This window comes from Phaethon lepturus, unplaced genomic scaffold (assembly GCF_000687285.1).
Source record: "Phaethon lepturus isolate BGI_N335 unplaced genomic scaffold, ASM68728v1 scaffold14666, whole genome shotgun sequence".
NCBI classification, from domain to species: domain Eukaryota; kingdom Metazoa; phylum Chordata; class Aves; order Phaethontiformes; family Phaethontidae; genus Phaethon; species Phaethon lepturus.
In genome coordinates this window covers 60,018-86,708 of record NW_010544254.1, presented here as the reverse complement: position 1 = coordinate 86,708, position 26,691 = coordinate 60,018, and the positions used below count along the sequence as shown (strand labels likewise).

General features: G+C 38.6%; 1 protein-coding gene across 1 annotated transcript in view; it reads right to left on the bottom strand.

The window, feature by feature from the left end:
- The window catches only part of RFX4 (regulatory factor X, 4 (influences HLA class II expression)), an 87,270-nt gene that overhangs the window by 4,444 nt on the left and 56,135 nt on the right, over positions 1 to 26,691 (bottom strand). Inside the window, exons 13-18 of the mRNA XM_010288622.1 lie at positions 25,553 to 25,647; positions 23,989 to 24,106; positions 18,529 to 18,648; positions 17,071 to 17,232; positions 10,171 to 10,333; positions 5,755 to 5,893 (exon numbers count right to left, since the gene is read on the bottom strand). Coding sequence (XP_010286924.1) covers positions 5,755 to 5,893; positions 10,171 to 10,333; positions 17,071 to 17,232; positions 18,529 to 18,648; positions 23,989 to 24,106; positions 25,553 to 25,647 — 797 coding nt within the window. The remainder of the gene's footprint in view (positions 1 to 5,754; positions 5,894 to 10,170; positions 10,334 to 17,070; positions 17,233 to 18,528; positions 18,649 to 23,988; positions 24,107 to 25,552; positions 25,648 to 26,691) is intronic.

Below are 26,691 nucleotides of genomic sequence, written 5' to 3'. Positions count from 1 at the left end.
ATTAATTCTGTTTCTTTTAGTATTATTTAAGAAAATACAACATTAAATATGTCCTCCCATGAAGTGAAGACTGAGTTCCTGCAGTGTGAGGATGGAGAATAATCTCTTTATTCTTATCCTCAGCTCACTGACTGATTATGCATGGAGGCGAAAGGTGTCTCTGTCCAAACAGCAAAAATATTTTCCTTGTGCATGTGGCTCTGACTTTACATAGCATTAGCTCACACTTTTGCAGAATGCTGTAAGTTAATGTTGTACGTTAGCCACTACTTTTACAGATAACTGATACCAGAAATTGTAGCAATTGTGCAGAACTGGCTATAAATTACCTTCATAAAAATATGCTTAAAATCTCAAAAAATCACATAATCAAAACTGTTGATTTATCGCATCTTTATAACGCTTAATTTGATCCTTTTCTCCACAAATTGAAGCTTATTGAATATTAGACTGTTAAATAGGTTGAGTGAAGTTTTCTAGTCAGCCTAAGTGCTTTTGGTACTTTTGGGAGCGGCATTTAGAGCCTTATGAAAATGCTATTTGTAATTATTTAAAAAGAAACAAAGACATCTGTTTCCCGTTGCATTCAATACGTAATTACTTCAATTACATTCTAACAATCTCAAGTCCATTATGAAGCCATACAGTTAAGGAACAATGATTCTTGTTGCATGGGTGGGATTTGGACAGTACTTTTTCTTTCTGTCATTACTAGTTGTTTGATGACAGAGTGGTTATTGGGAAGAGTATATTATTCTTACTGCATTGCTATAGTAATGAGCTTATATTGTGTATGTGCTGGGGGACTAGAACTTTCCCCCTTTTTTTGTGACATATATGGGCCAGAACAACGTGAATGGACACTAAAGCATAAGCTTTGTCTGGAAGAGGATTTCTTTGGCTCCCTTACTGTAAAAAAAATGAGTTACTACTTTCTTCCAGTACAGCCTCTAAGTAAATCCTGCTGTAGAAGCATATGAAGGGAAGTGAAGACTTGGTTGGGTACAATTGTGGCATGCAACATTGCACAGAGAAACTAAGTGGTGCTGCAACTCATAGGACATTTCTGGGAAGTTATGTGAGACCACCACAGTCCTCAGAGCAGTTTAGGAGAGTCAGAGTACAAACACTGCTTAAATATGGCCCCAATACTGTGCTCTGTGCCTCTGAGAGGTGCAGACTCAACCTACCACTTAACAGCAGATTGTACTATTGCAGTGTTTTCCAGGCTGGTTTGTTCTGTCCAGACCAGGTAAGTCAATTAGGCTCTTCATAAACCAAATCCAATGACAACAAAACAGCAGTGCAAGCACTTGCTTATACAAATGTCCTCCTCCGAGTCCCAGAAGTTGATAAGTGCCTTTTGAGGACAGAGCCCCAGCTCAAGAACAGCTGAGCCTGGCTATGCTCTTGAGTGCAACAGGAGATAGCTTAAAAGCAGGAAAAAAGATGTCTTTAAGGTGGGAACTGCATCTCAAAGAACAAAAAGGAAAATACTGCTATGCCACTTCTGTGGCTTTCTGTTAAATACCTCCACCTGTGATATGCTATTTGAAGGTAGTTACTCCATCTTGGAAGTGCAAAGGAAGAATTACTTTGTGTTTAAGGAAGAAGGAGAATTGAAATATTTATGGATAGCCTGAAAGAGGATCAAGACCTGTCCAACCAGGGTGAAACTTGCAGCCAAAAGCTGTGATCAAAACCAGTCAAGTGTACATTGTGGAGGTGGAGTAGGTGGTGACATTGTGAAGAGGGATCCCCTTTGAAGGGGATACCTCTCTGCTAAACTTGACATAGATTGACAGGAACGCTCAGAGGCTTTTAGACAGAGTTGTTGTCTATTTTCTACCCTGGCATCAGGTACTTAAACTGCAGAGGCAGAAACATGTCAAAACATAAAGTCAGTATAGATGTGTTTATGTACACACATTACACAGGCCCCTTCTGAATTATGATGGAGTAGCATCATAGGATTGTATGCACTTCTGCACTATGGCTTAGAGAATTAGGTAGTAACAAATCAATCTGTAGATAATTTTTCTCTATTTGTGTGCCAGCCTCCTGGCCAGTAAACTAAGACAAGAAATGAGCAATCAGGCCTGGAGTTACAAGGAAGCAACTGTTCTGAGAACTATTCACAGATGCTGATGAAAGAAAAAAAAATTCGGATTAAGACCAAGGTTTGAACAGACTGTGCCTGGCAACAAAAAGACTCTTAGCTCAGTGGGTATTAGTCAGTCTATACTGCCAGAAGGAGCCAGTTTTAGGCTTATGCTGGGTTAGTAGCTGCAGACATTACTTCAGCATAACATTTACTTCCCTATAAAATTTTTTACAAGCAATCGTCTCCTCCTTTTTTTTTTTTTTTTTTGCCTTTTTGTCCACTGGGAGTCACTGATCTCTCTGAAACTATAAGCTACTTATAAAAATTTCTGTTTAGTCCAAAGTCACAAGACACCACATTCCTCTGTGAGCCAAGGTAAGCTCCAAGACTGTCTCAGAGGTGGGAGATAACAATAACCACAAGGGCTCTCATCAGTCTGTTATGGGATGGGGTGTGAGTGAGCAAGCAGCTGTGACACAAGGTGCTTCAGCAGTATTGGCCTTAGCAACTATTGCTGTCTCATTTCCTCTGACACTGGGGGATTCAAATTATCCAGAAGCCCCTCACTGACATGGACTTGCGACTGGTCAGGTGAGACAGGCTTGGCTTGGGACCTTCACCTGCACTTTTCAAGAGCTGTACATAGTAAAACATCTACAGCTGTGTGACAGCACAGCCCCACTGTAAGGATTCCAATGACAAAACCATAGCAGATATCCTAAAATGATCATTGCATTGTCAGGTTGGGATCAACATGTTACTTGTTGACAAATACAATTTAAAGGGTCACTCATTCCCTTCTCCTTTTTCAACTGTTCAGTTCCCCACTTCCACCAAATAGAAGTTATTCCCTCCATCCCCTTTGCTCCAATTACACTTTTTTGTTGATGGTCTGTAAATTGTATCTGTGAAATGATCCATCTTAAATTTCTACCAAATGAATGAACAAAAAATCAAGCATAACTGTTTTGCTTTAGGTGCATTTCTCTTGGATGGAAAATAGCCTCAAATAATCAGACCTGATAAAACCTGGAGAGTGTTGCTCTTTTCCACATGAAGAGGTTGGACATGGTGTTCTTTGAGACCAAAAAGGTAATTTACAGATGTAGCCTAAACCCCGCATCTATTACATGTCACCTGTTTCAGCTCAGACCCCTGCCTGGGACAAGGGCTCTCTCTTATTCCTTGCTTGTAGATGAGAATTTACCCATACACAAATTTTTTTCTTAGGAGTTAATCCCTGGACACAATCCTGAAGAGCGTGATAGAATATTAGCTAAAGCTGAGTCAGAGTTCTGTATTTGGACTGCATGTAGATTATAACAAAGAGTTCTTTTGAAGAGTTATGGTCAATGCCTCCTCTTCTTTACTGATTGTATTACCACAGCCATACATACACATTGCATCTCCTCCAGTTTCAGTATAGTGGCAGCTGTTTATATATTCATTGCAAATTTGGCTTTCTGTATTTTGATTTTGCAATGTCATGAGTCCTACTGCAATTCCTTGCACCATGTTCCCCTTTGAAAGTCTGATAGAAAAACAGTAGTTCCCTAACATCTTATTAGGCTTTACAGGCAACAGTACATTATGAGCTTCTGTTAGTTAAAAGGAGCTAAGAAAGGACTTATCATCAGGACAGGCATTTTATATTAGCTTCAAAAAGAATGTCAGTAAATTCCATATTAAAATCATTCAAGACTGTTATGTTATTTTTGAAAGTATGGTTTCAGTTTCTACCTTCTTTCAATACAGAATCAGCATATTGACAGGATTGTTAGCTGTGTCCTGCTGTGAGATTCCATCTCAGTTTACAAGCAGCATGAGAAAGAACATGCTAAGTACAAGTTGAAATCATTTTGCTCTGAAGTGTGATCATTAAAGCGTAGCTGTTCTTCATGTGTGTCCAGGACAGTTCAAGGGCTAGCAAGAGAGGAAGGAATGATCTGACATCTGCACTTGTAGAGACAAGTCTACTACAGTATGAAAAATATTTGCATGATTTTAGTGTATGCTACTATTTCCATATAATGCTTTAACCAGGACATGAGTAAACTACAAATGTATTTATCTTGCTTTGCTTTATTTATTGTTTAACTTACGCTATGTCAGCGTGAAAAAGAGGGTAGAAAGAAACTCCTTATGCAGGTGATAGCATTTCTAAACAGTAAAAGCCTAATTCTCTGTTTTACAAACAGATTCATGACCTTACAGACCATTTGAGAACCAGCACTCCTGCGGGCTTTCTGCATTAAAGGATAAGAGAGAGTAAAGAAAATTGGTGAGCCAATTTTAAGTCATAAAGTGATGCATTCTGGAAAAAAGCTTGAGATGATAGAGTAAAGCCTGTACTGAAAAAACAATGTATACAAACCCTTTACAGGACACTGTACTTAAACATTCACTCGCTGTTCCTATTGAAGATACAGCAGCTGCAACAACCCTCAAACAAATTCTCACACTTCATGTAGTCTGTCTGATGGACCAGATGCTACATAAATAGGTGAGAAGTTGTAGACTTGTTCTTTCCATAAGCTAGGGAGCCATTGTTGAGCTGGTCTGAATGAGCGTATTGGGGTTGTATAGGACAATCTTCCTAGCAGATTTCAAAAAGCTTTAAGGAGGTCAATACCATTATTCTTATCTTACAGCTAGGGAAAATAAAGCATAAAAAAGAGAAATTACTACACTGAGATCATGTGGCAGACTTATGCCAAAGACCAGAATGAGATGCAGATTGCGTGTGTTCTCGTCCAAAGCACTATCAAATTCATGTCTTTGCATCTGGTATGAAACTGTTCCAGTCCAGCAACAAGAGTTAAGCATGGTGGTCCCTAAATATACTTGTATAAATTTCCAGCAGATACTCCATGTGGGTGGAGTATCCCAATGCCATCACTTCCTGCCTGTACCTGCCTTTTGCAAATCTTCCAGCAGAGAGCCCAGAGAGCAGCTTCCTACACTGGGGAAGCACCAGTTGTATGAGGTACTAAAGACGTCCTACAGTGGCACTACTTTTGAATTGTTGCCAAATATCATCTTCCCACTTAATCTGTGCTGGTTTCTACTGGCTCAGTTTTGTGAACCGAAATAGTCTTCAAATAGTTACTGACATAATTTCTCAGTATTATAGTAGGAGATTATGGCATACAGATTAAACAGAACCTCTGTAATGGCATCCTGAAGCTATTCAAACTGTATTCAGAACTCACATTTTTGACAAATTCCTAAACATATGTATTCTCAAAAGCAGAGGCCCCAGAAGAATTCACTATGGTCTCTGCATCTTCTTTCAACTGTATGAGAACACTTTTATTTCGTGTTGGGAATCTCTTCCTGTTCTGAACACATAAGAAACATACACCTAATTACATTAATTTTTGTTTCAGCTACTCCTTAACACAGAAACACTTTCTATGATCTAGACTAGAATTTTAGAGTTTAATACAATTTAAAGCTACTTCTGATAAAAGAATCTCCACCAGAATGAAAAGATATCTAGGTAATATTAGAAAAGAAAAAAATTAGGGACCATCAATGTCTACACTGATGGCAGCTATTGATTCAGACAGCTGATATGCTGATAAGAAATTTACAAGCACAACTTACAATGTTATAGCAAGCATTGACAAGTAATAAATCCAACTTACCTGCGAAGAGCTTCTGTGGTAAGCTGAGTAGTGAAGTGGTCCAGAAATAGCAGTATCATGTGGTAAGGAGGGATACTGACTCTGCATTGGATGGGGATGCTGGTTGCTATAGCTACCATAGTTGTAACTTCCTGTGTATCTAAAATCCATTCACAAGCACTATTTAGTATGCATAATAATTGTATTGTCACTAATAATTTTGTAAATTTTGAGACATACAGTTGTACTTTTTGCATAGGAGAATGATATTTTAAATAACCTTTTAAAAAAAGATATTTCTCAGCTCAGCTGGGGAGCAGATGCCATTTAGTGAAATGTTGTGTTCAGCACAACAAAAAATAGAGAGACTCAGCATGCTTCTCTGACTAGTTTTAAATTGCAGACTCATTTGTGCACTTTCTAAGGAGAAAGGGACTTCCCCTTTTATTATTTTATTGACATCTTCCTAGTAAATTGCTATCCAGGCTGAGGAAGATTTGAACTCCACTACACTGTGGAGTTCAGCTATCTCCCTGCACTGAGGTCAGATGTTCCTTGTTTGGGAGGGAGAGAGATATATTAATTTGCATCTGAAGCATACAACACACAGCTTTAGCACAGCTGACTCAAGAATAGAGTGGGATCTGAGGTTGGAGAACCTGCCTACTTTCTTTTTTTATCCCAACCACTTGTCTCGGGACAGCCAGGGGTAAAGGAGGCAGCAGTTTCCTTAGCTATAAGAAAATGCAGGGTCAGCGTTTGTTGGCCGCCATTATTTGGGCCATTCACTAGCAGAAGATGGTTGGGTACTTTCTGCAACTTCCCCATCTTTGCATAGGCATACGAACATTTGATGCTAATTCAGCATAGAAGTTTAAAGGCTCTTAAAATATATGGTCTTGAAATTAAACACAAACCATGATAAATAAACAAATGGGGTAACCAATTCATTGTGAGAAAGGGAAGACAGTTATTTGTACAGAATTTTTCTGGAAAGTTCAATGTCATTTTTACACTGGGTAGAGTTTAAACTTCTACTATTCTTCTGATTTTATTATGGTATTCTAGAGGCATCATGTCATGTCAAACACCAGCCAAACCAGAAGCTTAAAAATGAGAGCAGAGAACCCCCTCCAAAAACATTTTCAGGGCATAAGGTCCTATGTCTGTCTTCATTCTTCAACATTGAGCTCTCATTCTTATATTCACTTGTGCTTAGCTGTAAATATGAGTGGTTTCCATAATCTACCTCAGACAAGCTGGTGTTCACATGATACAACTTTGATAGCCTTTCTGTGGAGGGTAGGGGAGAGAGGAGTGGCTATCTGTCTCATGGAGTTGTTTCACACTGTGGTAGGCAGACATCTTGTGTTTTAATTCCTTCAACATGATGGTCTGGTAAGCAAGATCTGCATAAACCTGGCATTTCATGATGCACCCTTCTCTGCTTGAAGAAGATGCTTGCCTATCTAGTCCCTCCTGTAGTCCAGGAGGCCCTTGGACTCACAAACAAAGCCAAGTCCTGTAAGGCAGTGTTTGCACTTCATGCTTTCTCTAGTCATTAAGGATGCTATGTCCTAGCCTGGAAACTATTGATATTGTCCCCTTTATTCAAACAGTCATCACTTTTGGCTAAAATAGAGTGCTTTGATTCACCTGAGCTTGGAGTTATAAAGTTTCTTATCGTAATTTATAAAGTTTCTTATTGTAAACTCTATTGTGTACTTTTGGTCCAGGAAGATTCCTCTGGCTCTCTTCAACTTCAGAAGAGCAAGAACTGAGGACATGAGAAGGAGATGACCATGCTCCTTTGAGGCTGGTATTTTCCTGCCTATCTGAAAGTGCTGGGCTGAGGAACCATACATCTCTCTAAGAACAAAGTGTACCTGAAAAATCCAACAAAAACGTTTTCTGCCCAGTACCATGTCTTACAGTGACTACAGTCATTGAGTAGTGGGGACAATACACACAATGTCTTTGGGGAAGTCCAGCTGGGAACTGGCAGTTACTCTGGAGCCTAGCAGCTATGATTCAGAAAGAATGGTCGGTTGATAGTATAGAGAATAATGCAAAGTCCTGCATCTGAGACATCATAACTCCTGCAGTGGTACAGGCTGGGGCCATATAGAGAGGAAACAGCTTTGCTGAAAATTTCCTGCAAGTTCTGGTGGATAAAAAGTTGTACATGAGTCACCAGCATGACCTTGCAATGAAGAACAGCTGCATACTGGGCTGTATTAGCAGGAGTGTGGACAGCAGGCCTACAGAACTGATTATTCTTCTCCATTTGGCAGTTGGGAGATCACATCTGGAGCACTGTGTCCTGTTTTTGGCTCTCCACTACAAAAAGCACATTGACATACTGGAGTGAGTCTAGTGGAGCGCCATTAAGACAGATAGGGGATCAAAGCACATGACTTACAGGAAGAGAACTGGGTTTGTCCAGCTTTAAGAAGAGAAGCAAAGGGATGATCTACAACCATCTAACAGGTGGGTATAGACCAGCTAAAGCCGAACTCTTCTCAGAGGTGTACAGTGACAAGGCAATAGACACAAGTTGGAACAAGGGAAATTCCAATTATATATAAGGATATTTTCTTCTATTAATACCACAGATCTTGCATCTACAGTCTTGAGATCCCACATGTGTGGAGAGTACCACTGTGGATTTAGAAGAAGATTTATTGCAGTGAGCTAGAGTAGATTATGGACATTGTGCTATTCTCCAGTTTCACAAACCTACACAAGTATCACTTGCTATAAGGCTTGTTTTAATAATGGGGAACAGATCATGTAGCCCATTCTTCATTTTAGGTAACATGCATTTGGCCTTAATCAATTTTTATTTTACAGGGAGCATTTTTTATCATTGAACTTATATTTTATTTTCTATAACTGGCCAGAAGGACGAATAAAGTATTTGTACAAATCAATTCAACAGTCTATATTTCAGTCTATAATGGTCTATAACCAATTCTTTCTTGGGAACTACTAGGCCTTTATGTCGTTCCAAGGCTTCAGTTCTTAAATGCCTTTACATTGTGGAATATTGTGGTATGAAGTACTCTTATCTTTTAGGTTTTCTCCTTTTATCTCAAGGTGGTCTGGAACCTTTATATTTCACAGAGGATCACCTTTAGTGTGCAAGATTGGTAGCAACCTCAGAAGAACTGCTGTTAGGAAACTTTCAGGTATGCTGAGTGGCTAAGAGTCTGCATTTGGTGGGAAATGCAGCAAGGGAATGGGTCATGACCTCCATACTGCTTATGCTCTCTGCTGGGTCTTCTGCATGGGAGCAAAGCTCAGTCTTTGCAGCTGCAGCAGTTGCTCACTCCGTTTTCCAGAGAAGAGCACTGAGAAACTTAGTGTGAGTTTCTGAGTTTTACAAGATCAAATAATGTTACATAAATTTCTACTGTAATTAGTTTAATTGAGAGCCTTGAGAAAATTTTGGTGATGGAGATGGAATTAAAATATTATGGTGAAAATGTGGCTATTTCTCCAGACTCTGGACATTTTTTATATGCAGATGTAACAGTAGACCTGAATAGAATCGTTGAATCATTGAGATTGGAAGGGATCTGTGTAGGTTGTCTAGTCTAAGCTCCCTGCTCAAAGCAGGGTCTGCTGGAGCAGGCTGCCCAGAATCATGTCCAGATGGGGTGCGTATATCAGCAAGGATGGAGACTCCATAGCCCTTCTGGGCAACTTGTTCCAGTGTTTGATCACACTTACAGTAAAACAAGTTTTTTGTTTGTTTATGCTTAAACAGAATTTCTTGTATTTGTGCCCATTGCCTCTTATCCTGTCACTAAATACCACTGAGAAGAAACTGCCTCCATCTTCTTTACATCCTCCAGCAGGTGTTATACACATTGACAAGGTCCCCCCTGAGCCTTCTCTGCCTGGATGCTAAACAATCCCAGCTCTCTCAGCTTCTCTTTGTATGACAGACACTCCAGTTCTGCAATCACGTAAGTGTCCCTTTTCTGGACTTACTCCAGTATGCCTGCGTCTGTCTTGTACTGGGAAGCACAGAATTGGATCCAGTGCTCCAGATGTGGTCTCAGCAGTGAGCAGAGGAGAAGGATCACCTCTCCTGAGACATGGTATAGTATGGTTGTTTTTTGGGCACATCTAGCCTTTGGGATAGAACATGGCACAGGAAAACAGGAATCAGAGAAGAAATCTACTGAAGCCTTCTCTTTTATAAAATAGTCTCCAAGACTACTGTGTTTTTAAATAGAATTAAATGAGATTATAAACCTGAGACATAACGTAATCACACAACAATAACAGCCAAAGAATAATGATACCAGCATCTTTGCAATACAGACTTACTACCTCAAGAAACAGATTTCACTGCATTTCAAAAAAAACCCCCTAAGTTAATACAAAAACCACAAAAAAACCCCAAGACACTGGGAAGTGACTTACCCGTGTTCTTCTCTGTGGGGATAAACGGGTATCCGGTGTGTGACAGATGATGATGGTACATGTGGACTTCTCATGCAGGGCAGCTGTTGGGAATTTTCAGCAGGTGACCCAGCAGCTGTTGTCACAGTGTAGGTGAGTGACCATGTATAGGATTGCATAGCTCCTGCAGACGAACAAGCATTAAAGGAATACAGATAACATGGGCTGTCATTCATAGAGGTGTTACGCTTTGAGATGGTTACAGAAAAGCAACCTAACAGGCACTGATAATGGAAACAGCATCAACCAAAGTGAATAAACCAGTAATGCCTGAGGCATAAATAAAAATACAAATGGATCAGCTGGAGTGTGCAAAGATCCAGAGGCAAGAGTCATATCTGGAACAGCTCAGACTGTGAATTTTCAGTGTGGTATTGTAATTTGAGGCTATCATTTTTTAGAAGAACTAGGATAGGACTTAGAAAATGAGGAGCACCAGTGCTAATATTTCTCAGGCATGAGGCACCAAACCCTGAGGTCTCTTTCACATGGAGTGGGCTGCTGGTCTATTTAGCTCTGAGGCTGATCAGGCCCAGAGTGAGACAGGAAGTACGATCAGAACAATGAAGGCTTAGAAAAAGATGGGTGTTAGGCAAACAAATTTCTTGAATCCTTTTGCAGTTTGTATCTGTTCCACCCAACTAGGTACCAGCCTTTGTGGTGGCAACAGGGTGGTAGATCTTCAAATTATAACAAATATACAGACAGAAATAGCCTATCCATTTTCTTCTTGCAAATATAACTTTTTTTTTCTTTTTGAGGCGGTAGGGACTGGACTTAATTTATTTTTTCGTGTAGAGCATTTGTGGGAAGAGCAAAGCAAAGAAGTGGGTTTTCCAGTTTGCTTGGAAGGTGCTGAGTTTTTTAATCATCCTGATCCCTTCCAGGCAGGAACTCCAGATTCATGAGCCAGCTGCTGAGAAACCTTTGTCCTTTGCACACACCCCTTTCACTCAGGAGGCTGACAGATCCATTGTTCCGGTATAACATAGCTCTTGCTGGAGGTCATGACCATACTGGCTGAGATTACCCTGCAAATGAGGACCAGAACACTGAATTTAACCCAATGTGAACACTAGTCTGGGGGGCTCTGGGCACTCAACTCTTTTTCAGTAGCTAAAAGGAATTGCAGGAGGTGACTCTTTTTTTCCACTGTGGATTCTAGGACTTCCTGTAGTATGAAAGGGCCTAATTCAGAGGGGGAAATGATTGTATTACCAGGTCTGTGTCCACTCCATGGTTTTGGGGAATGAAAAGCCTATCTCAGATGTGCATAATTTTCTTCAGGTATATGTGATTTTATTCGGCAAAATCAGACAAATAGTTTTTTTGAAACGAGAAATGCTTAATTCTGGGTGTGAACGAAGGCATTCTGAGCTTCATAAGGTAAGTTCAGCTTGAAATACTCCAGCAGGGTGTGATTTGGTGCTTTTATAATAGAGACATCCTTGGATGTGTTACAACCAAGGATATTTATGCTAGGCCTGTTTTCACATGCTGCATTTTGTCACAGACTCTTGAATTGTCGGTCTTTCATGTCCTCCCATTGAAGAGGACCACTGAGGTCCCTGAGACCAAAGAGGAGGCATACACATCTGAGTGGGCACATCAGTGCTGCTGTGGCTATGAGCAGTCACAGTTCCTTGAGTTGAGGAAAAGTGTTTAAGGAACCTACCTTCACTAGAAAATATGGTTTATGTGGAAGGGGCCAAAGCTACTTATGTGGTCACCAAATTGCTTCGCTTGAAAACAAGAGAAAAGCTGTTTTGAAAATATCAACAACTTGTCTGCAGAATAGTTTGGTGAAACGTTTCAGTTTCAAAAGGTCAACATATTTTACTAGTGTTATTTTCCAAATGAAAATTTGAAACTTTGTTTCAAAACAGGCCTAAATTCAAAAGGCAAAAACAAAGAGAAAAGAAAGAAAAGACGGCCAACAAAGATGGTGAAAAACCCCCAAATACCTATTTTTAGGTAACGTTATGGGTTTTTTTTCACTTTTTAAATATACCATAAAACAAAAGTTTTACTTTGACCTGATTTTATTTTTTCCATGAAAAAATTTGGCCATTGAGCCAAAAATCTCATGGCCTTCCTAACTCCAACAAGAAGTGGTAATAAAGGGGCCAAAAGATCCTTTGCATTTACCAAATATGGTTAATTTGACTGGGCCCAGCCATTGTGACAGCCTCTTTTTTTTTGAAAAATAGTAGGAATCTTATCTCAGTCTGAGGCAAATTAGTCAGTCCAGGACAGCAAGTTGTTTCATGTGCTTCCTGTGGGAAGTCAGACTCCTTGGATGAGAGGACTTGACCACTCCTGGCATTCAAGTCTAACTGGCAGCTACCTCAGTTTAATTTTAAAATAAATGTTTAGGGTGTAACATGCTTTGTGCCTGTCCAGACAACACAGAAACAAATACAGAGAATAGGTCTTGCACTGGAAGAGTTGTGAACATCTTTGTTTAGTTTTTCTAACCAAGAATTGTCCCCAGTATCACAGGATAGTACTTCACACAGCTGCTTTAGGAAATACTCACTTTCTTTTGGAGGCTGTGGGTTAGAAACAAACGTATGTTGGGTTTTACTCTGGATTTAGAGAGTGACAGAGAGCTGTTCATATATTTTTTTCAGGATGTTCTTGGGAATCTACAGTTGCCTCACTTCTCTTTGCCTTTGTGGAAGGGATGCCATTATTTTCAGTGACCTAGTCACAAAGGCAGAGAGGAAGGATAGAAGACAACAGATTTGCAGACGTGTATATGTACATATCGGGTCAGCCAGGATACTGCCAACATTGTGGTGGGTGGAAAAGGAGGAATGAGGTAAGTCTGGAAGTTTTTCACAGTTAGCTTTTTAATACCCGCCCATGTCCAAGCCCTATATGATTAATTTCTTCAGCTGGCTGCAGAATTGAACTCCAGGAGATGAAGTCTCTTTTAGATATGACTGAACCCTTTCTGAAATAAGCAAAAACAATAGTGATTGAGCAACATTTTTTTCTGCTTTGTGTTCTGAACATGCAGGGTTTGACTAAAATAAGGAAGTTCATTTATTATCACTCCTTTTTCTTTTCTCTTTTAACAAAAAAAATTATTTTGAGGATACTGACCAAGAGGCTATCTATCTGACCTGTAGGACAGCCAAATATAAATGGAACTGCTATCAGTCCAACAACAGCCCTGCTGTCATTGGTGCCATCATGTACACCATTGCAGAGAGAAAGAAAAGTTGCTTCATGATACTGCATTTTATGTTCGCCTTATGCTGGAGTAAATGACCACTCAGGTACAAGCAAGACACTCACAGCACTGTGTATTATGTCTGATAGTAAGCAGTACTGTCAACCTCAAGCAGTCAGAAATCTGGAGTTAGACCCCCATTCTGCCCCCACACAACTTAGAGTTTGTCTTAACTATCAGCTTTAGAAAAAACACAAACCCTTCCATTTGGAAGGGGAGAATTGCCTTTTGAAATCAGAACCTTTGACTTTTACACTCTGCAGCTATGAGAATTAAACTCTGATTGTTGAACAAGAGTTGATATTCTCATATATTCATATGAGTCCAGGAGCTGAAGTTTTAGGAAGAAAACAGAAATTCGTTGTACTCACACACACAAATATGAGAGGTCGTATCTCTGTGCAAGTATCTCCTGTGCCAGATTACCAGAACTTCAGTATCTAGCCTAGACTTGGAACAGTGACCTTAAATGACCATTGCTGACCTGAAGAATTATTTCACACATACATTTCTTGAAACTAAACAGTAAACTGCATAGATTAGTTTACTAACATATAAGGAACTACTTACAACTAAGAGTTCATTTTGGGTTGTCTAAAAACGATTGAATGGCAAATGAGTAATCACAGCTTTAAGAGGGGCTTTAAGAGAGAATAGCATAGTCAGCCATATAGCTATCACTTTTATTACAATATTGTTGCAGTTTGAACAATCATTAATGAGGCCTTTGTGATTTAGAAAGGATGGAGACTAATTATCTTTTTAAATGTCTAGTAACTTAACAAAAAGTTTTAAATAAAATGTTAGCTGAGCCATGTCAGATGTTCTACCACAGAATGCTATATATAGGCTTTACCTTTCTTTTGCTTGGTATCATGTAATTACAATAGTTTAATTTGCTGATTTTGTGCTGACCACTGACTAAAGGCAAAAAGGTTAAAATGCAAGTTTAATAATTAACTTTTATTGCTAATGCCACAAGCAAGAAAGAGTTAATGATGCCTTAAATTAGGGAACTGAGAGCTAGTGGTAACCAATGGAACTAGTTCTCAAGATTTGCAAAGCATTTGCAGATTTTTACATTTACCTCATAAAGGACACATAAGAAAATCAATAGAGTGTACTTGAAATATATCTCTCCAGAACAGAGGTTCCTGTTCTAAAATATTCTATATATTAATCCTATATATTAATCTGGAATAGTTTGATTATATGTAACACATCTTCAGCACTCCTATTTTACAGTATAGCAATTTCCTATAGCTGAAACATGGTTGTCATTTTGTATTACTTTATGTGAATGAACCCTGCATTCCATGGTGTAATTGTTAGCAAACTAAAAAGGTGCTCAGTTCATCTACATGATGAACATGGGAAAGGGAGGTATTACTAATTGCCCAAATTAAGACCAGGAAATAGCCATATTATATTTAATCTTAAGCAGATCACTACTTGCATTGACAAATTTGGCTTGTGCTTGGCAAAAATGATTTTCACACTTGCAGAAGTGAGACTGCACCTGACCATAAGAGTAAAATCCAATTCAACCAAACAGAAGTTTTTAAAACAACCTAAAAATTAAAAGCGGGAGAAAACAGAGAGCTAAAATAATCGGAAATAGCTTTCTTGCCTAAGAAGTTCTGCTATGGGAACCACTACAACATGTTCTACTGCCTGTACTGTAGGATCAAGTCCTTCAGCCATTATTCACAAATGAACCTGTTTCTGGCTTGAGACTTCAAACTAGCAGATCTTGGCCTTACCAGGACATAAAAATTAAAGAGAGTGAGAGAATAAAACAGACTATAATGAAATAGTAAACAACATGAGAACAAAAAGGAATTGCATTTGTACTGTTTGTGTGAGTCCATTCCCTTGCATTACTGGTAGGATTCAGGAGGGATATGCAAGATCGCACGGTTACCAGGCCTGCCCAGATCTGCACCTAAGTCAAGTACCTAAGTCAAATAAGCCAAAGTTGTGAGCCCCAACAGCTGATAAATAGGCTATTATATAAATGTGGAATAAGCTTTGGGTTAATAGTTAAGATAGTCACATGGAGTTACAGCCTCTGCAGCCTAAACACAGGTCCTTCAAATCTCCATTCCTGTCAATGCCACTGTAGAGCACACAGTTTCCTACTTTTCTGTCTTTTACTTCTAGGTACAGTTCTGCATCGTACCAAGTTCTGGTTATAACATCACAATGATCCCATTGGGCCACAACATCTACAGACCAAGTTACCCACAAAATCAACGTTTCCAGACTCAAACATATACACGTGTCATCTCCAGCATTGCCTGATCCAAAGCAGTGTGTTCACCTGCCATATCTAGGAATCATGTGTCTCTTGTCTAACTGTTCTGGGGGTAATACCACCCTATTTCGCTCTTAAATATGGTATAGGCTCCATCAGTGAGAAAACCTTATGTTCCAAATGTTCTTAAATCTCTTTCCACCACAACTATGCATTGTGCTTCCCTGTGGCGCCTTTGAAAACATGAAAAACATCTGTCAGAAAGATTTATTAGTCCTTTAGCCACTGCTAAATTCTCCAGTGTGGTAAATTGTCACTTTCTGACATTCTTTCAAGAAGGTTTTGTAACTTTTCTGGTATGTCACAGAATTGATAGTTTCCACATTCTGATTATACACCCATGTCACTGAGGAGCAGCAAAGCTGGAATTTCACTGCCTGGAACGCCTTTCTGAAAGTCATTCACATTTCTGTCTGTTTTTTCCCATGAGTTAAGAAAATACTGTCTTTTGATCATACAGACAGACTGTCCTGCCCTCATCCAAAAGGTAATGAGTGAGTTTTACATTAGAGTACAGAGGATGGTTGCCCATTTATACAGAACAAACAAGAAGCCAGGTTTGTGCTTATTGTTTTCTGACAATCCTGCCCACAAATTGAGTACCTTTAGGCACAGATTTTTTAATCTCTGGGCCCACCAGAATACAACTACCTCATGAGCTGCCATAATAGAGTATGCAAGTGAAAATAGGCTTCAGGCATGTAAATCCTGGTCTCTAAATTGAAAGATGAAAGTTATCAATGATGTGTAAAACATTCCGAAAAGAAACTTGCACAGCTATTTAAACATATTTGGGTTTCAAATACCCACTAGTGGTTCAGGATTTTGAAAACCTCACTAAACCTTAAAATATCTGGCACATTTCCTTGAATTATATAGAATTCTTCAGATAGACTTATTGCCCTTAAAATGATTGAAGATGCTCAGAAGTGTTATATTCTTAAATAATTCTTTGGGGGCATTGCTAGAAATATGAAAAATTGTACTGATTTGAAAAAGCATTTAGAAATAAAGTGACAGGTCTGCTCTTCTTAAGGCCTCAGCTACTGAACAGATTCTGATACGGTGAGGTGTGGGATCTCCAGTTAGGCCTTTAGACTCCAAACACCAGATCTTTTTCCTGTTAGATCGCACATCATGTTCAGATACAGTGAGAAGGCATAACTGATACTTTAAACAGATTTCTGTTTGGGAAGGCTTCTCATATCTTGCAAGCTGGCACATCATGTTCTCAGGCTCAATTTCAGGTGACCATGTGGAAAAGCTGTCTTCAAGCAGATCCAGCTGCCATAAGCCTACCTACCTGTTGTAGCTGCTATGACACCGTACTCTGGGGACTGATTGCTGACAGGTGAGGGGGCAGAGGGCACTTCCACTGAGGTGGCAGATTTAGCTGGGGAGAACGGCACTGGTGAGGGAGTTGGAGGAGCTGGCTCACTCAGGATAATTTCTTCTCGTAGTTCTGCTGCAGGATGAGAAAAAAATCATCAAACATAGTTAAAGGTAGAGTCAAGGAACACTGAGAAATTAAAAAAAATAATGCAAGCAATTAAGTTCTGCAGGCTGTATTTCAAGAAATGCACACCAGGAATCACAAATCTTTGGAAGAGTACTTCTATAACATTCAACATTACAGCCTTCATTGTACCTTCATAAGACCTCTTAAAAGAAAGTGCTATTTTTCCTGTTGTATAGATAGGAAACTCACACACAGCTTAAGGCTTATTTTTCTGTAATATACTATTAGATACCTAAAATTAGGAGTCCAGTCTAAACCAGGCACTCCTACTCCTTCTAGAGACATTGGAAAGATAGAGGAATCTCCAGGGTATTCCAATGGCATTTGGTCATGACCTTCTGTCTTCATTGACTACAGAGGGTGACGCTCTGGATAGTTCTATCTGCTAAAGCTTTGTGGAAAGTACACAGGGATAAGCAACTTGTCTGTCAAAAAAACAAGAGGCTATAGCAGGGCAATGAATTAAATCCAGGTCTTTCAACACATAGAAGATACTACTCTAATCACTGTAATGTTCTTCTTCCCATAAAGCTACAGGGTGACAAATTAAGTCACAGCTAAAATGAGTGGAACTTTCCAAAGGCAACAGAGGGCTTTAATTTGCCAAAATTAATGGGAGATGCAAAGAAGGTAGATCACTGAGAATCCCTCATTACAAGGGACTTCCCTAAGCAAAGAGACTAAAGGCAGTCTGTTTGCGTCTGTTCTGGTGAGTCAGTGCAGAGTGGAGCAGGACTCAGAATCTGCTTCTGTACAGGCACTTAGCACATAAGTGTACCAGAAACAATAGCTTTGGGTTTTGTCTTTGCTCACTTCTTCCATCTCTTCCTCTTATTTAGACTGGTAAAGTCCATTCATATCAGTGAATTTACTTAGTGGTAAACCAGGGTGAGAGAGAGAATTAAGACTGGGTTCACTGAAATACAATGGTGGCTTAGGTAGACTGAGGTAAAAGGCTCACTACAAAAATCTCTTACTGAAACACCAAGTGTGTGCTTAGGAATGGGGTTCAGACACCCAGAGTTACATCATGAACCAGGCAGGCTTCTTTCAGAATGTATTAACCAGGGATGCCCCCCTCATGACTTATTTCAGACCATGATAGAACTGAAAAACACTTTGCTTCTAATGTTTTTCACTAAGCCTCACTCGGTTAGATGAGGATAAAGAAATGTCCTAACATAGAAAATAGTGAATCCAGTGGAACAAAACAACAAAAGATGAATAAAAGAACAAACTCACCTGTGCTTCCTTCTCCTTTCATTGCCCTCATTAGCTCATTAGCTCTCTCCTGACAATGGAGTGATTCTAGCAGGTACAATACATAGTCATCGAACATCAAGTGAATAAGGTGAAAAGACCCTGGTAATAATGTGAACAAACAAAAAAGCCATTGACTGTCTCAATACACTCATTAAACTGATTATTATGGTATTCAACACAAACAGTACTAAGTAGGACTGCCTCCATATAATACTGTCACTGAAGTATCTCTCTTACTCAAGGTAAGAGAGGTCAAAGTGAAACTGGGGACTAGCAAACTGTGTTCACTCCTGGATTTATACAGGCTTGTACAAACCCATTATTGTGGTTTAGAGTGCAAGGAGGCTGCCTAGCTGAGAGCTGGGACTTGATGGAGTTTTCTTCTACACTAGCATTGAACCATTTAGACAATTACACTACAACGGATTTGTTTCCTTTTATCTAAAGGACCAGATATAAGTTTCTGTCAGAAGTAGAATTCTGAATTGGCTGCCTTAGTGACATGTCCTGGTACGAATTTTCTGAACTACCTGTGTCATTGGACAAAGAAATGAGAGCCTAATCAATAGGAAGGTAGAAACAACCTTACAAATCTGATGGTATATCTCCAGTGCGCTGCCTGGATTGGATGAGACATCCATTAATCACCAAACATAGAGGCATTAGCAGCAATTGCAGGTATCTTAAATGGAAAGACTTGTGCCAAAGCTTTGCTCTGTCATACTTCTACTGCATTATCTTTTCCTAATTATCAGTTTGAATCATATCAGCAGCATAGCATTTGGCCTGTTTATGTGCTTAGCTCTGAAGATGCCACGGATACAATCTCCTAATAGCCATGACAGGAATGTGAAAAACTTAAGGGCTAAAGGACTAAAGGACATATGGGAAGAGTATGGACAAAAGAAAATGTGGGGGATAGAGTCAAAAAACACTTTGAAAATGAATAGTAAAAGGAGATTATATGGATAGCTATCTGCCACAAATCCTCAAGTAAGATTTGAGTACAGATGGAGAACTTGCTAATGTTGCTAGGAGGAAGAACTGGGTGATGCTATGGACTAGAGTAATGGAAATGAAATTCAATAGCACTCTGTAAGAAATTCTGCCCTTAGAGATTTGTATCATCTTCTGATTTATATACTTCCTCTGCAGAAACAGAAATATTAATACTGTTGCACAAGACACTGGTGAAACCTCACTTAGAATATTGCATGCAACTCTAGTCACCCATGCTCAAGAAAAATTAGTACAAGTTGAAGCTGGTATGGAGAAGATTACCAGGAGGATGCGGGGAATGGGTAATAGATTTTAAATGACTAAAAATGCACAGCTGGCTTCATTTTACAGAAAGGAAGTGAGTTGCTTCCCATAATTTATAAAGAAGGATACATGTCAGGGATGGTGAAGAAATGTTTGCCCTAGAGCACACATAGCCACAAAAATAGATGTGTAAGAAGAGACCATGGATGCATTTCAGGGGAAAATTAGAGGAGCAAAGCATCAGAGCTGAGACATTATGTAGTGTAATCCCGAAAGGAATAACATTCATCTGCAGAAGACGACTGACAAGTATCAAGATGGAGTTTGGTCAGTATATGCAATAGACTCCATGACACAGAGTACCTGTAATAGCAGGATTTGATCATACAATTATTTTTTTACAAAGCTGCTATGTCTATTTGGATTTGCATGGAATACTTAAAATATGTTCATATACGTCATTAAATAACTCTGGCAACTGCAAATGCAGTCAGGTTAAAATAGTAGCCAGTCCAGCAGCTGGCTTAAACCAGAGAAAGATCACCAGCTGAGAGGGAAACAGAAAACAACTACTGTCAGACACACCAAAAAAAGCCTCATCTTGATGTGTTTCTTTTGAAATTCCATTATTACATTTTGAAGAAAAACCCTTCCATGGGAAAAAGATGCAACAAGTTTCAAATTCAATCAAATTCCATAATGATTGGTTTCTTCACAGGAAAGTTAGGTTTATCTTGGGATACTAGCTTTTACCACAACAAAGCATAACTACCCCTACTCCAACTTCTTAAGCATACTGTTGAAGGGCAGAAGAAGTGGTTTGAAAGACCCTGTATCCTTATACAATCCTAGTTGGCAATTCAGCTTTCAAAGTAACTCTGAACACATTCTTTTTCTTTGTGACCTGGATGGTCTTTGTGTTTCATTCTCTTGCTCCATGCCTGCATGGCTTCTGTCCTCACTGATACAAGCTGAGCACACACTGGGAGGTGAACATGTGCCTTTGTGTTCTTGGGCAAGGCAGCACAGAAAAAGGGCATACATGATTGCAACACCTTTGCTAAGGGGAGAAAATCTTTGGTTGTTGGTGAACCTGAAGCATTCAGTTTTTCATTTGTTTCACCTATCTATGCAAATCAAAATGGTAACAAGTTTGCTCAGCCTTGCAAGTGTAAATAGTGGAGATCTTCACTAAACTACTGCAGATAATTTATTTTTAGAAATCTGTTGTGCTCCAAGTCTTGTTAAATAAAATCCTATTCAATTTAGCAGTACAATAAAGACAGTAAGCCAGGCTGATCACCTTGTTACAGACCTAGGATTTCCCCAGTGGAAACATAGATTATCAAGAATCTCTACAAAATGCTCACTCTTCTTCTGACTACAGGTTTTCAGTGGAAAGTTTCTATTGACTTTAGTACAGTTATTACTGGTAAGTATTTCCAAGGCAAGAAAAACAGATCTAAATGCTAGCAAACTTCATGTGGTGCTATAAACCACAGTATTTAGTGTTTCACATCAAATTCCTCCCTCAGCTTTGATTTTAAAAACATTTTTAAGGAAAGTTTCTTGTAGTTTCATAAAAATGTTTGGAACTGCAAACTCTAAACACTGAAATGCTAGCAAGCAAATGACAAAAACACAAGATTCACTATTTTTCAAAAATGTCTTTGTTTTTCATAGGTCTAATGCTTTATTTTGAAGACTTGGGGTTGGCAATACTGAATGCAGCATGTAAAAACACTCTAGTGCCGCTGTCACTCTTTTGAATTTCTCTCTTCCTCTCCTATTATTTCTCCCACTGTGTATTTTTAAACTCTGTATAGAGGTTTTGAGCCCAGAATTTGTGTGAAAGACACTAGACAAACAAGTTGTTGGTACTGAATGAATGCAATATTTTTACATTTTTAAATGAGTCAAATGAAATGTAAGCTATAGAGTGAAACCAATATCAGGGCACGCATTTCAGCCACACAGTGAATAACTATTCAGCATGATGCACAATAATTTATTCTGTGTTTGCAAGCTGCTGTTTTACACATGAAACTATTTGTTTCTTTCAAGTACATCTTTAAGTACTGAAATGGATCCAGCTGTGGCTGGCAAACCATACGCTTCTTTAGGAAGAGGTAAGAAGTCATTCAAGAGACTGTAGTTACAATAAAAAATAGCATTTGGCTCTAATTTTCAGGAGTTAACAGAAATCATGGCAATGATTACCCAGCTAATGTACAGTAAGTATCATCAGCTATTAACAGATACAGCAATTACGTCTAAGTAGCAAAACAACAGTGAGATTTCCAAATCTGGAGAAAATCATGGAGCTTCTATTACTAATTAGGTACTTCATACACTGGATGCATTACCCAAACACTACCACCAACTGTGCCTTTGATATGCATAGACAGGAAGGAGGGAGGGAGGGAGGCAGGCAGAGAGAAAAAGGGTGAAGGAGAGAGAGAAAGAGGAGCTTTTCTTCTGCCAGGGATTGTTTCAACCTGCCCATGCCACCATGCTTAAAAGTTTCACAGAATCAAATCTCTGTGCTAGCCAGTCCAGTGCCAGGTATTCCAACTTCCTCCAACCAGATTTCTGTATCATATATTGAAAAGATAAAACCATACCATCCTGTATACAGTAAAGATCCCATCATTTAACACATTATTTTATTTTTTAAAAAAATTCCACTGTGAACATCTGAGTCTATATATGGTTTGAAGTGGAAAAAAAATCATTAAAAATCAGTCCACTAAAGCAGTTTCCAATGCAGTAAAATTGCAAAGCTTTTTATCTAAGTTAAGAACAAAGGTATAGAGATATAAATACTTAGAATAGTAAATCAATCTTTGTTTCTTTCCATAGAACTCACATAGATGCATACATTTTTTCTAAAAGCTAGAAGGAACTGTGTTAAATTAAGCGCAGAAGAGTTTTTGCCATCTAGCTCTAAGCTGTTTACGTTCAGGTATTATTCTTTTGGAACTGGCTGAACTCTAATTCATGAACAATGTGTGAAATGACCTTGCAGTGAAAGAGTAACATCATTAATACAAATTATTATAAATTTGGGTCCATGGCTAAATAAAATTTGGGACATTTGGGGGAAACAAGGTAGGGATAGCCCAGGCTTCTGCCTGATAGGATGAGGATATGGTTTTGGTATCATTCTCCCCTTTGAAAACCTGAAGACTCAGATCTCTAATGGTGACTCACTAATACCTGTTTGGAAAACTCTTTGCAATGGGAAACCAACAAAAGTAGTTTCAGATTACAATATAAATACAGATTATATTGTGCCTATCTCTGATAGTATCTGAATTTATGCTGTCAGATGCTTATAATATCATAAAGGACATCAAAGCTCAGCTGGCAGAAAACCTTGCAGTTGTTCAATGCAGAGCCTTCATAAATTCATTCGTTATTAATATTCTACTAACATATTTGGACAAATGTGCATTTATAAAAAACACCCCTCATGCAAAATCTGGTCCTAAGTGACTGTAAATGTTCACACTTATGACACAGCAGTCCCTTTTCAATCATTCCTGCTTTTAACTGATTTTAATCTGAACTGTTTGTATCCCAGGATTCAAGACAAAGCCCCTTTTGAAACTGTATAGAAAAGCAACATGCTTTTTCATTTAAAAAGTAAAAGTCTATTTTTCCACCGTGACTGAATTCTAAGAGAATGGAAGAGAATCTGTCCAGGGGATAGAAACACGCTCATTTTGCGAAGACTAGTTTAAAATGCTATGTCCTTTAAAAGCAGAGCTGCAAAGTGGTTCACTGGAGAGCTTTTCATCCACTTCAGAGCAAAGTCATATCTCTTAGCACAAGTAGTCACAGTGGTTTGGGTAACCAGGCTCACTTTGCACTGAAGTGCATTAGGGAATGCTCCTGTAATCAACTCCTCCAGCTGACCTGTGACTGATAATTCCAGCTACTGTCTGACAACAACCAGAAGGAAGTAGTAATGTTTTCAGCTCCCCTGGCTAGATCTTGCAGACAGACATCTGTCTGAGCATTATTTCCAAATGTCAGTAGCTCCAACTCTTTTTTTAATAGAGCCCTGGACATGTGAAAACTGGTTATGTTTTCATTTAAACTGTGCATTACAAGCCAGGATATAGATTTTTTTGACTGTGGCATGCAATTATTACAACAAAATGAAAGTACCAAAGCTGGGTGCACTGTGCAAAGTCATGTCCCGAATCACTCGCGTGCCAAAACAGGACCACATCAGGAGGAACTGCTGAGCTACTTTCTTCAAAGAACCTTGTCTCTTGGCAGCTACCTGCAAAAAAGCCAGATATATCTGACGTGGAGAAACTTTTTTTTCTACCAACCGATACAGCTGAAGGATGCACATATATGTCTTTTTTTATACTAAAAAACTACTTACCATTATCTTCACATTAAAATATATATCAAAATTTTAAAAAACCCCATCACTTACACAGAAAGCCACCTTGTAACTTATACAACCTTCAGAAAGAGGAAATAATGAAGTATTATTCAACACCAACATGGAATTTCCTTTATAAATGATGAAAAGACTGCCAAAAAATTTCTCTGATCTTCATCTTAACCTAATTACTTACATGTTCATGCTTGCTTCCTAGTCAAGAAAGCAATTTATGATCAGGAATGCTTGATCTACACTGAAAATTTATATTAATATTTAAATTAAAGTTTACTCTTGAATATAATTCTCTTTGTTCCATCGTGTTTTTATTTTTGTGAATTCACATAGTCATTTCACTGTCAAAAATACTTTCTAGAAAGCACACCTTAGGGATCAACTCTTCAAAAATTTATTTACTATAGCCACATGTGAGTTAAAGAATTAGGTTCATCCAATTAGCTAATAAAATTCATGTCAAGTTCTTAAAGGAAATTAACAGTTATGGTCTGAATTTCAAAATGCATTCCACTGACTAAATGAGAAGTTACCTAAAACTACCAAAATAATTGCAGTAATCTGGGGAGTATCTGTTGTTTTCTGCATGGATCTTTTGCAGCAGAAGAGGCAGCATTTTTTTTTTTTTTCTACTTAGCTCTAACAACTGGAATGAAGAGTTGAAATTCTAATAGAACATTATACTACAAAGTACAGTTAGAGACAGAAGTTAAAAGTCATATAGTTTCATATGCTATGTAAAATGATAGTGATGCCTGATCACTCTTGAAAATATTTTTTAAAGATTTGTTAGTAGGTTTATGCACACACTTAAAATAAAATACAAGTCCTTGGTATCCTGAATCAGCTCAAAAGGCAACATAAATGTGTCCTTGACTGAATGGTAATGTATACTTTCATCCTTACGTTTGAATGTACATAAGTGAATGAGCTAACCTAAATATTTTTTAATCAAATCTTAAAAGGCCAGACTAGATTATACCTTTTATTTGCATTATGTAGTTAAGATGACTCTGAATTCATCTATCCATACCCCTGAAATACTGATTTGATTGGAAACCTCAAGCCTCTTCCATTCTTGAGTATCATCTTTTGGGACAGAATACAGAACAGCAGAAAAAAGCAGAATCCTGAATGTGAGCAGTTCTCATACGGAGCATGAAAACTGGTGAGATTTTGCCCATTGTTGCTTTACTTCTGCTTATTACCAATGCCTGTCTTTTTTTTTTCCCCTTCCTTTCTATTTTTGCTAAAATCTATGACCTGAATAGAGCTCATAATGCACATCAGTGACTCAGATGCTTACTCCTGCTTACCAACCTTTACAACACATCTGTCCACCATGGAATCCAGCCACTCGATGTACAGCTCAATGGGGGACTGCTCCTCCAGAAGGTGATCAAACTCCTGATACACTGGCAGGCAAAGAAAAAATAGCCTATCTCAGTACTTGGATTCCATTTCAAACAAAAGAGAAACAAATCACAAAAAGCTGACAATAACATCACAAGTTTGGTGTGGTTTTTTTATAATAGATTGCTTAGCTATAACAAATATATCTTTCTTGGTGCTGACCCAATAAGTTTGCTTGGTCTCTTATCTTGTTTCTACTGAAAGTGATGGAGTCATTTGAAGTGGTATTTTAATGTAAGCAAATCAGGACCTATTGTTTAAAATTAAACTTTTGATTTAAGCTTCAGCTGGCTGGTGTGCCCGGAAGTGAAACGTTTATGGTGTTCTCTATGAAGAGTGCGAAGCTAGGCCTTGACCCTGGTGATGAAAAAAGGTCATGCATGAAATTGATTTAGAAGTGCATAAAGAATCTTCCAAGCACCAAGTGGATGAGTATTGTTGATAGGGCTCTCATCTGTATAATGCTTTAGTTGCAAAAACATGATTTAACTGCTGCAAATCTTCTATTGGCAATGCCAGACACATACACAAAGAATTTCCATAAAATTCTGCTTTTTCAAAACAAATTGCTACCAATGCACAAATGCTATACTTAATTTATGAAGACGAGTTTCAAAAAGCAACCTGTATACTTTTTAACCTCTCCCAGGTACACATATTCATATTTTAATACAGAAAGCAAAACCAATCAAGTCATTCGACTGCAGCTCTTAAAACTGCAAGACTCTAGTTTATTTATGAGAATCAATGGCTGGAAGACAAAGAATTATGTGCCTTGACACCTTAAGAAACTATTCTTCAACTCAGCTAAAATAAAAGGCCTGTTAAGTCAAGAAGAAAGATATTTTCTACCTGCTGTGTTACAGAATGATCTCAACGTGCTATGCATTTCCATTTATGCTTAATTACAAATAACAGGAAGAAGGAATTTCCCACCATAGGAAAGATAGTGATGGAGGTGGAGGCAAAGCTTAGAGAAGATAGCTAGAGAAGTGAGCCAGAGAGGCTATCCGAGAATAATGTAAAGAATGAGCTCCCTGGTCTCT